Source organism: Carassius auratus, unplaced genomic scaffold (genome assembly GCF_003368295.1).
Source record: "Carassius auratus strain Wakin unplaced genomic scaffold, ASM336829v1 scaf_tig00040150, whole genome shotgun sequence".
NCBI classification, from domain to species: Eukaryota; Metazoa; Chordata; class Actinopteri; order Cypriniformes; family Cyprinidae; genus Carassius; species Carassius auratus.
In genome coordinates this window covers 40,669-52,558 of record NW_020526570.1, presented here as the reverse complement: position 1 = coordinate 52,558, position 11,890 = coordinate 40,669, and the positions used below count along the sequence as shown (strand labels likewise).

Here is an 11,890-nt window from a genome sequence, read left to right as displayed (position 1 = left end):
AACCTTATATTCCTGTGACATTTCACAAAACACTTGGATTCTTCATTTTTGAGGCAATGTTTTCATCTGCGGACCCCTGAAATTATGTGACTCTTAGTGGCAGGAGGTGAACTTGGATTGGCTTCCACAATGTGTTTTTAAAAATTTTTAAGTCCGATATTTCATGTAAAATAAAGGTGAATGTAATATAGTAATTGTAATCAGCAATTGTAAGCAAAGTGTATTTTATCAAGAAACAATATGAATAAAATGCTGTAAAACAAATGCAGTGATGGGATATTTTTATGTAATTCGGTTGATTTCTTCTAATTATTTTAAACAATAAGGTACAATACCAATGACGTATTGCATTAATGTGTTATTTGCTGGAATGTTGCTATGCTGCAACACTAGTGAAATGGTGAACGGGTGTTCGAGTCATAGTTTAATTTTCAAGCAGTGGAACACTGTATTGACCATTCAGAAGCCAGGACTATGTTTTATAAACCCAATTAAAGCATCCATTTATGTCCAACCTGTTCTATTTGCATGTCATTTTAAGTTTCATACACAGTTGGAAGGTGGTGTCAATATAAATTATGAATTTAGAGTATTAGTCAGAATCAGAATCTTTTTTTTTTTTTTTGCCAACAAGTACCAAGAATATAACTTGGTGCATTTAAGATTGCATGGGCTGAAATATGTTTTTTCGGTATATGAATATACAGATATAAATGTAATATATTTATTTATAATGTATGCCCGTTTCTTAAAAGTACCAAATTTTTAGTTTGTTGGATAGGCTATTTTATACTTGGATTAGAGGAATATTATTCTGTTCTGCTCTCTTTCTAGAATGTGGAACAAAGTGCAATTTAAAATAATTTATTTACCCAACTAAGGAATTTCTAATATAAAATGTAATACAGTATTTATTTTTTACAATGTAATCTGGTTAAATTTGGACCGAGATATTTTATTTTATTTTATTAGGAAATTATTTGATTTGTTTAGCCTTTATGATTTGGTTCTGGTTTGGTTGGTATGTAATTTTTTAGCTTTTTTTTTTATCTGTTTCTTGCATTTGCAAAGATATTAGTCATAAGTAGACTATATCTCATATGGACTTGTGATTTTATGGTAGCCTGTGATGATCTATTAATTTAGAAATGTAAAATAAAAAATAAACATCTTTATGTGTCTTTGACGTATACATAAGCGTACAAAATGAAAATATACTCAGCATATTTGAGCAAGCATATTGCACTGCATTAGCTACATAAAACTTAACAGTCGGCTAAAGGCTTAGTATGAATCGTGTACATGAAGAGCAATAGTGCAGCTCAGTGATGGGAAGGCAGGGGTGCTCTGCTGTCCTCTGCTGTCGGCTGGTGCTCAGAGAAGCGCTCGTGCTGCAGTTCCTACAAGACCCAATCAAACGGAACGCTAACCACGGCACAAATATGAAGATAGGGGAGCGCAGCGCTAGCGAGTTGCTGATTATTGGGTCAATATTTATCAGTCTATATTAAAAAATATATAAATATATATATAATTGAAACGCAAGAGCGCTATGATGAAGATGATTATGCTATGCCAGGAATCGAGCGCGAGACCGTTGATCGCTCTCATCAGATGCTGATGATGGTCGCGCGACCTGCGTGATTTCCTCCCGCTGGTAAGACCGTCCGCTAATGATGCTTTCGCATTCAGATGAACATACAAACACAAACGTGTCCTCAGAATATCATCTCACGGATCCAACTGATCATATAGCACCTTATTTATTTAACACATCAGGTGTATATGAGTTAAATACAGATAAAATGGCCGTATACATAAAGCTTAGACGTTGTCATGTAAACGCATCGGGGGTGTAGTATTAGTATTGTATACACGGGAGTGTTTGTACAGTGTGTATTTCCGTTGGTTGGTGAAAAATCCTCACGTTGAGTCACGTCAAAGCGCGAGTCATTATAGAGGAGAGGTGTGTTACTTTTGTTTTAGTGGGCCAAGTCTTCACTTAGTAGTAGCCTTTGCAACATGCGATAAGATTAGCAAAACAAACGGAACGACTTGAAGCCAGAAGTCATAGCGTCAACGGTCTTTAACGGTCAGGAATGACATAATGCTTTAGTGGCTTTCGTTCGTCAACGAATCGGTTCATTTGAGTGAATCTTTTAAGTGAACGAATCTTTTTCATCTCCATGCACTGACTCGTGTTTTTTGCCTTCCTGTCATTACAGTCCAAAAGTATTTGAGTGCTTCCAGTGAAGAACAGTTCTTTATTAAACAAAAAACATCAGTTTATCTGAACAAGCTGTTAGCTAAACTCGGAATAACACTGTAAAACCTGCAATTGTTACCTGATTCAACCCATTACATATAGTTTTGTTTGCATAAATTAATGTTTTAATTCAGTGATGTGAAATAATATTTTTTACTTGAATAAAACCAGTTAATTTAGATGTGCAACAGGTGGGTTTTATAAGTAAAACTCACTGCTCATTTTCTCCATTGGGAAATTGATTTTTAACAACTTGCAAATCTTTGTGAGCTCCAGCATTGTTAATCAATGGCATATGCATTTGTTTAAGCCATCTGTTCACTTTATTTTAGCTAATTTTTTTAATAAATGTCTGACAGCAAAATTCATGGTAAAAAAACTACATTACCCAAGATACGGAAATTCCACCAATTGGAGAAACAAATTGCACCAAAGGGTCTCTGCAGGGACCGCACTCTCCCATGAAACACTGGGAATTATTTAATCATGACAGTTTCACCATGCTTTTAAAATACTTCAATATTTGAATATCTATGCATGCAATAAGCTCAAAATATATTGTTTCTATATATAATCAGATATCTATAGACTGATTGTTAAGTGAATGATTTAAAGGAGTAGCTAGCTCACGCAAAAATGAAAATTGGCTGAAAATATACCCACCCAAAGGCAATGCATAAATGTAGATGAGCTTATTTCTTTATTAGAACAGATTTTGAGAAATGTAGCATTACATCACATGCTCACCAATGGATCCTGTGCTATGAATGTGTGAGAGTTTAAACAGCTGATGAAAACTTCACAATAATCCACAAGTAATCCACATAAAGTTGTCTCACCTGAATCAGGAGAGAAATACGCACAGCTCAAGTAATGTTTTCAAGTGCAAACAGTAAATAAATAGGTCAGTGGATGATGTTATGAGAGGACAACGGGGGATGGACTTTGTCACTAATTATGGATTTTGTGATGGTTTAACATCAATATGCCTTAATTATAGATTTGTTTCTTACAAACACATTCCTTTTCTCTTCACAAGACATTAGCTGACGGAGCCGAGTCATATGGATTACTTTTGGATTATTGTCAAGGTTTTATCAGCTGTTTGCATACGGATGGTATGAATCAAAAGTTATTGGGATTTATAAAAATCTCTTCTACTAATGGAAGTAGCAAGTAAATATGAGTTGACAGCTGTTGTTATGTTTTATGTTGATGATAAGAATTTAAATAACTAATAACTATAAAATCCACATTACTATAATATCCAGTATTATGCATATATTTTTACAATCATTACATTCAGAGTTTTCTTTCATTGCTTCCCTGTGACTCCTCAGCAGCTGGTTTTTCATCTCTCTCTTGTTCTCTTCTTGTCACTATTAAGTGGCTCCTTAGTGGCTCTTGTTTCATTAGCTTACAGGATGCGGTCTGTGCAGACACTATTGTCATACATAATCAGCACTAGCACAGAGCAAGAGAACTCAAATGCCCTTTTGTGAATGGGGGATTTATTCCAGGGTTTATTTTTGTGTGTGTGTGCGTGGATTGGATTGGATTTGATTCCCCAGATGTCAACATCAAAATGTTTTTCCTTATGTAGGAGCTTCCTGGTTCCTTTGCATCACCTTATCTGAGTCCCAGCCAACCTGACAGGTGAGTCTTAAGGAGTTTGCTGTGGACTGACGATATGCACCACGAGTTTGCAAACGATCGTAGAAGAGAGTTCTAAAAGTCTAGAGATTAAGAGAATGTGGAATATGCACAGAGATAGATTAGCTGTATTGCAATTGTTGTTGTTTTTTTTAGCTGTATTGCTGTTGCAATTTCTATATCAATGTCTTCACAAATTATTTTAAAATATTTGCAAACATTAAAATTCAATTAATTGATTTTTGCTTATATTGTGAGTTGTGTCTTCGTAATGAGGCTCTGGTTAAGTTGTGGTATTAAATGGACCTTTTTTGTGTTGTGTAGAATGATTGAGGAAGGAAGTAAAAGCAGCAAATCCATGGTGGAGAAGAGACAGCTCTTCATGGAGATGAGTGAGTTGCTTTCAGTGTTAACAACATTTTCTGCACGATGCACCACACACATACACAGAGGTCTTGTCGAATTCTATTCGCCCTCCACTGCCACAGGGCAATAGACTGGCACAAACTAGTCTATGGTCTATGGTTGGAAGGCAAAAATGATTTTGAGAAAACAGTGGAACCAGGTTAATGGTCTCAGTAAAACTGAAGTATAAAATGTCACATTTGCTTCGTTATTCAGTGTATTTTTGTGTTTGTCATAGACTACACATTTTTGAAGGGATAGTTCACCCAAAATTTCTCATCCTCATGACGAGAAATTCCAAACCTGTATGACATTTGTCTTTTGTAGGACACAAAAGGTGGAAAAATGATATGGGCCACTTTTATGAAAGTTTGAAGATGATGTTTTCAGGTTCTCTGTGAAATTTTTGCGGGGGCGAAATCCAACCATTAAGAAAAACCAAAGGTTTCCCCACGTTTCGAGCCATATGGATCTTCATCAGACAAACTTTGAGATATAGACAAATAGTTGACCACCCCCTCACTGATGTTTTTTTTACCCATCAGATGTGCACCTTTTTTTTTTTTTTTTTCACAAATAAATTCAAGAATTGTTTTGAAATCAGATAGTGATACCCATAACTGAAATTGGATGCCAAATGATTCCCACCCCAAGTAAATAATGACAAAATGTGAAATTTGGTGCAAACTACTGGTGTGAGGGCTGACATGAAAGTAACAAAACCGATGCATGTGATTTTCCCCAGGGGCACAAAACTTTGATGTTATTCGTCTCTCAACGTATAGGACGGCATGTAAGCTACGATTTGTTCAGAAACGATGCAACCGTAAGTCCTCTTTCCTTTTATTTATTTAAAAATACCATTCAGTGTGTACAGTATTTTGGTATTTGTACAAAGTCACTTTGGTTGTATATCATGTTTTTTGTCCTTGTATTGGAAAAATGACAAAACATGTCCATTCTGTATTTGTAATGATCTCACTGGTGTACTCTTCCTGACGTAGTTCATCTAGTGGACGTGTGGAACATGATCGAATCTTTCCGTGACAATGGGCTAAGCACATTAGACCACAACGCAGAGATTAATGTGTCACGCCTGGAGACCATTTTGTCCTCCATCTTCTACCAGCTCAACAAGCGGCTGCCCACCACCCACCAGATAAACGTGGAGCAGTCCATCGGCCTGCTGCTAAACTTCATCGTGGCCACTTATGACAGGTGTGTTGTTAGTGAGGGAGATTTGCTTTTCTCTCAGGGGGTCTCTTGAGGCAGTATGTCCCTGCAAACCTGATGGACTGTGAGTCATATGCATCGTGCCAAAAGTGAGTGTTTGGAAGGAATAGGCTCTGTTCCAAAACATAGTGAGCTGCCAAAGGAGGCAGCCTTCTAAGACATCGTAATTACACTCCCAAAGTGAAGGCTGTTTCAAAAGATGGGCATCTGAAATATGTTGCTTACTTAGATACTGTCATGATACTTCATGCTGGTGTGTCAAGTGACTACTATGTGAGCCACACTATTAAAAATAGACAGTGGACCTGTTTTCATGCAAGATTTCACCAACATTTCGCTAATGAGCATTGTGACGAACTCATTGAAAATGAAAAAAGAAAAAGAACATACAAAAATAAGTGTCAATTATTAATATACCTACAGTTGATTCAGTAGCAAGCAGTGATTAAAAAAATAGCCTAAAATTATCAAAATGAACAATTTTCTCCCCAAATTTCAGCAATTGGTGAGTCCCCTTTTGAACAAATTTTGAACCTATTCACTAAAATGAATAGACTTTCCAAGACTAAAAATGAGCTAGAGGACATTTTAGCATCCTGTGCAACAATTTGACAAAAAGGGAGATTAAGCTTTTTGACATGCTTCACTTCTGCCTCTTGGAAAATGTAGCTTACAACTGAAAAAAAACCCCAATATACTGTAAACGAAAACAGCTGAGCTTCAGTAACTCTACAGAAAAGCATAGTTCAGTTTGTAGCATTGTTAGGCTACTTTCCAACACTGCCTTTACTAAAACTGCCCCAAAAAAGAGAAAAAGAGAAAATACTAATAATGAGTTTGACTGTGGGCTTTCTAACATGATCAATAGTCAAACATGTTCTGTTTACACACGTATTTCCAAAGGATTGGCTATAAGAGTATGAAATTTGCTGGAGACCAAACAGTAAATGTAATTGAAAGAATCTTAAGGCTTAGGATTGCTATAATAAAACGACTTCTGATAATATGTTGTTTGTTTCAGTGAAGGCCATGGGAAACTCACAGTGTTTGCTATGAAGGCAATGCTAGCTACGATGTGTGGTGGTAAAATACTGGACAAATTACGTTGTGAGTATCATGCCTGTTATACAGCTATTCAGCAGTGATTTTATAAAGATTTGTAGCGTGGAGCCAATCACAGACAGATCTGTTGATTCTTGAACAGATCTGTGATTGCACACTTTCTAGACTAATTATAATCTGTTCAGAATTTTATATATATCGTAATTGCTTGTATATATATGTACAAGCAGCAAAGTTTCGGGAGTGAAATATAAATCCCTCATCCCTCACATAAATGTACGATTCATTTTCAAATGGGAGAAAAATAGAATTCTCAGTAAGCAATGTAAATGCACACTAACAGATTAATAGAAAGATATTTTAATTTTCATATATATATATATATATTTTTTTTTTACAAATGTAATGACTAGCAAATCTTGCAGTTCTCTTACTGTACATTGCTATTTTTGTTGTGGTAAAGTTAATAGTTTTGTAGCACTGCTATGATAGAGATGCAGTACCATCATGACATTAACAGATGTCAAACAAAACATTGCTCATAGGTGTTTTACACACATACACACACACACTGTATATGTGTATATATATATATATATATATATATATATATATATATATATATATATATATATATACCATTTTTATTAAAAAAAAATAATAATAATCCAACCAAGTAAACCAATCCCCCCCCCCCCCCCAACCCACTGTGGGATTTTTAACTCCATGTTAAGCTCAGAAGTTGGGAGGCCTGCTACTCTTTTTGTTAAATTATCACCATTATTCAAATTTTAAAGTCTGTAAGCTCATACAATGTTTTTATTATAAATATTCTTTATTTTAAATTATAAATACAAAAAGGCTTTTATGCCAAAAAATGTAACTGAGAGTTTGGCTCCCCCTTCTGTACATAGTGTGTACTGAATTTAAAATTACAGTCCAATTAAACATCTTGTCTGAAGACTCCTTGAAGTTATTAAAAGACATCTCAGTACTACTACTAATAGTAAAGATGTATTTTCATATTTATTTTCTTTCAGCTGTATAGATAGATCTGGTCAGAATGTTGTGTTATGTTTGACAAAATTACACAAATCAAAAGTCAGTTCATCACAATGGATTTTACCCAGATATGTTTTTCCATTTTTTTTTTGTACTTGTATACAGTATTTAAGTGATGAATATTTGTAATTTCCTGTAATGCTCCACAACAATACGCATCATTTTATCATTATTAATCTGATCATCGATAATGTGTTGATAATTATTAGATATCCTCATGCATTATAACTAAAATGTAATGAATGTCATTTAAGAATGTCATTCTTAAATATTTATCCATGACTCGACATACAGTAACCCAAAATCACTTATATCCCTTTCAGATATATTTTCCCAGATATCAGATTCAAATGGGGTTATGGTCTTTGCCAAATTTGACCAGTTCCTGAGGGAAGTGTTGAAGCTCCCCACGGCGGTGTTCGAGGGGCCGTCGTTTGGCTACACCGAGCACTCTGTGAGAACATGCTTCACTCAGCAGGTGAGCACACTAATCTGCTTCAGAGAGCAGCGAGAGTCCCTTAAAAACATTCGGGATCTCATTCAACCCGTCTCAGTGTCTTTGAGGCTTTCACTGAGAGCGTCTTATCTGTGCTTTGCCAGAAGAAGATCTTGCTGAATACGTTTTTGGATGTGTTGATGGCAGATCCACCCCCGCAGTATCTCGTATGGCTACCTCTCATGCACCGACTCGCTAATGTAGAGAATGGTACGTGAAGCAACGGGATGGTTCCCAACGCCCTCTGCATCTGGACACCTCGCTCAGTTAAATATGGCTCAGTTAAAACTAGGTTTGCGGCCGCCTGAAAGCCTTTGTGCTTGTCTCCCACAGTCTTCCATCCAGTGGAGTGCTCGTATTGCCGGAGCGAGAGCATGATGGGTTTCCGCTACCGCTGCCAGCAGTGCCACGGCTACCAGCTTTGTCAGAGCTGCTTCTGGCGGGGTCATGCCAGCGGCCCCCACAGCAACCAGCACCAGATGAAGGAGCACTCCTCATGGGTATGAGCATTAGTTCACCAAAACATGGAAATCCAGCCTTCATTCACTCACTCTCGTGTCATTTCAAACCTGTATTCTTTTCTTTCTCGCAAGAAACACAAAAGGAGACGTCATGTTGAATATCCAAGCTGTCCTTTAGCTTATAATGAAAGTGGATGGTGATTTAAAATGCTCTAAAATGACAAAGAAAAAAGAAAAAGGTACATCAATATGTTCTATTCAGTGTGTTCAATGGCTTTGTCAGAGGAACAGACCAAGCTGAGATCATTAATCATTAATCACAACAGATCTCAGGCTAAGGCTAAGGTTCGACATAGTTCTGCATTAAAAGAGAAATTATTTTCCAAAACCAAAACGTCTGGACACACTTTTCTATAATAGTACCAGGTAGAAATATAGAATTTAGAAATATAGTAATGAGGTCTATATGAAATATTATTACAATATAAATAACTGTTATATTATGAAATGTATTCCTGTTGAAGAAAAGCAGAATTTTCAGCATCATTACTCCAGTCTTCAGTGCCACGTGATCCTTCAGAAATTATTCTAATAAACTGATTTGCTGCTCAAGACACATTTAATATTATCAGTGTTGAACTGTGCTTAAAATTTGAGTGAAAACTGGAATACCTTTTTTTTCAGGATCCTTTGATGAATATAAAGTTCAAAATAACAGTATTTATTTGAAATCAAGTTTTTTTGTAACATTATGAAACGTCTTTACTGTCACTTAATAGTTTGATTGATCCTTGCTGTAAAAAAGTCATTAATTCTCAAAACTTCTAAACAGTGGTGCACATTTTTTATAGCAAAAATAGTTTGGCCTTGGCTGAGGGGTGGATGGACAGCTAGTATATTGTTTCCTGTTATTCTTCTGCCATTCTTCTCTAATTCATGTTTTTCAGTGAGTGAGTTATATTGATTACATGTTTAATAATCAAGCGTTGTTCCAAAGTTCCCTCATTCTTACCACCTCAATATTCGTTTTCTAACCACAGAGGAATGATTTTTTGCTTTCATCAACTTTAAACTAAATATATCACATACGTAAATTATGTAAAATGTTCTAGCTTTACATGGGAAGTAAGTCTGCGGCTTTTTATGTTCTGTACAGACCAAATATGCATTAATTTTCCCTTTTTGCATCAATCAATTGCATATATTTTATTTGTAACTTTTCAGTATTTTTTTTTTTCACTCACTTTACAGAAGTCTCCAGCGAAGAAGCTCAGTCATGCCATCAGTAAGTCTCTGGGCTGCATGCCGATGGGCGAGCCGCCTCACCCTGTGTTTCCAGAGGCGGCAGAAAGACCTCAGGACCTCGCACACACCACGTGAGTTCCCTAGAGGCCTTATCCAATCCCATTGCTTTCTGCTGTCTCAGCTCTGTTCAACATGTACATCTCAAAAGATTCATTCACTGCATTGCTGAATAACTTTACGAACTATAAAACAGAACTCAAAGTAGATCCAGGTTTTATGGCTTTTAAGTGTTATTTTAAATTTAAATAACAGTGAGGTTATAATCGTAATCACGTCCTCTTGTCTGAAATTCCACAGGATTTGTTTCTTGTTTCTATAGCGAGAGTGAATATTGATCTGCAGATCTGTCATGGGAAAGAAATGTAATTAGAAAATGCCAAGAAGAAAGATATTGTGTGTAAAAAAATATATGGGTACAGTTTTCTGGTTTACTGAATTATAAATATCGGGGAGCTGAATCAATCTTGCCAGACCTTCGCTTGAAGGAACAGGCCCTGGTCTATAAGTACTTTCATTAACTGATACATGAACTTGGGGATTGATGAAGACCATAAAACTGCTGAACATGTGTGCCCTCCACTGGAGGAAAGTGGAGCAGATTTACTGTGTGCAGTTATTTTTCTGATCAAGTTACCAGTGATATTTGATTATGAGTCATATCAAGTATTAATAGCTTGGATAACAATCAGATGATTTTATAATATCATGCTTATACAGTTGGCACTGTTGGTGAGAGAAAATGAGCACTACTGTCGTTTCAATATGAATGTGAGACTGTAGCCTGTGATCATTTATTTAGTCATAGTTGTTGTCTTCTGATGAAAACATAGGTTTAATTTAGTCAATATTTTGTTATATTTATACATTTGAATCTAGTTTGTCGTGGCATATCATTTTGATCCATGAAAATGTGCAACAGTAAAAAAAAACGTGATACTAAAGACCGGAGCAATGCCCGCTGAAAATTCAGCTTTGCCACCACAGGAATCAATCACATTTTAAAATATATATTAGCATAGAAAACTTTTTATTTTACATGCTGCAATTCATCATTTAATAATTTTCATTCTGTGCATTGATGATCAGCATTAAAATCTGACCTCGAGGAAGACATCACAGCAGTCACAACAAAGTGCATGGTGCTGTTTATAAAGTGAAAATACATGATATATAAAAAAATCAGATTTACTGGTCCTTAGATGCCATGCAGGGAGACGGTCTCCTGTGGGGACTGAAATAATAGCTGAAGTGCACAGTCATGCTCCAGTGGCATTTCTGAGCTGGCAGAGAATAGCTGCACTAAAACTGATGGAGTTTTCAATTTAATGGAGTACGCTGATAGTACCTCAGGCACATCCCCTTGAGGATCCCGCTCTGTATCTTTATATAGATATACAAGCTTTTTAAACCTAACGTTTCTCTCAGATATTGACCATGACCCTTTCTGTCTGAAGAGAAGTATGGTGGATGACTGCCAACAAGACAACTGAACAGAATTTGGACTTTTTCTTAATTTTTGAGTCCCCTTATTGAATACCTCAATGTTTTACTTTCTTAATACACATAACTGGTCTGTTTCTGTATCTGTACCTCTTACTTTTTAACTTTTCCCCCGAAGCCACCAATCACCGTTCTTAGTATAAAATGCGTATTTTTACAATCAATTCCTGATGGATAAAATTCAGTACAGTATGCAATTTTGTCCTGTTGCACTCATTTTGCCACATTACAAAAATAAATGTGTTGTGAATGACCCAACATGTGGTCTATAGAGTCAACTGTAAACATTAAAATTGCATTAATTCATTTCTCCTTAATAAACAAAGATCTTGTACTTTATACTGACACCTAGTGGCTTGGATGTAGAATCACACAAGTTGTATTTGCTTACTGAGGAAAACTAGTCTAGATTGTATTTTTCCTTTTTTTTATTTAGCATTAATATTT

The 11,890-nt window shown here is 35.9% G+C and overlaps 1 protein-coding gene across 5 annotated transcripts in view; it reads left to right on the top strand.

Moving 5' to 3' along the window:
- Positions 1–1,246: 1,246 nt before the first annotated feature.
- LOC113084495 (dystrobrevin beta-like) overlaps positions 1,247–11,890 on the top strand; it is a 37,544-nt gene continuing 26,900 nt past the window's right edge. The window contains exons 1-10 of one of the 5 annotated variants that reach the window (XM_026254867.1): positions 1,247–1,657; positions 3,870–3,922; positions 4,244–4,311; positions 5,070–5,150; positions 5,329–5,542; positions 6,579–6,664; positions 8,005–8,159; positions 8,282–8,387; positions 8,511–8,677; positions 9,890–10,014. In XM_026254867.1, coding sequence (XP_026110652.1) covers positions 4,245–4,311; positions 5,070–5,150; positions 5,329–5,542; positions 6,579–6,664; positions 8,005–8,159; positions 8,282–8,387; positions 8,511–8,677; positions 9,890–10,014 — 1,001 coding nt within the window. In that variant the 5' untranslated portion in view covers positions 1,247–1,657; positions 3,870–3,922; position 4,244. The remainder of the gene's footprint in view (positions 1,658–3,869; positions 3,923–4,243; positions 4,312–5,069; positions 5,151–5,328; positions 5,543–6,578; positions 6,665–8,004; positions 8,160–8,281; positions 8,388–8,510; positions 8,678–9,889; positions 10,015–11,890) is intronic. The other 4 variants (XM_026254864.1, XM_026254865.1, XM_026254863.1 and 1 more) reach the window with 4 other exon arrangements.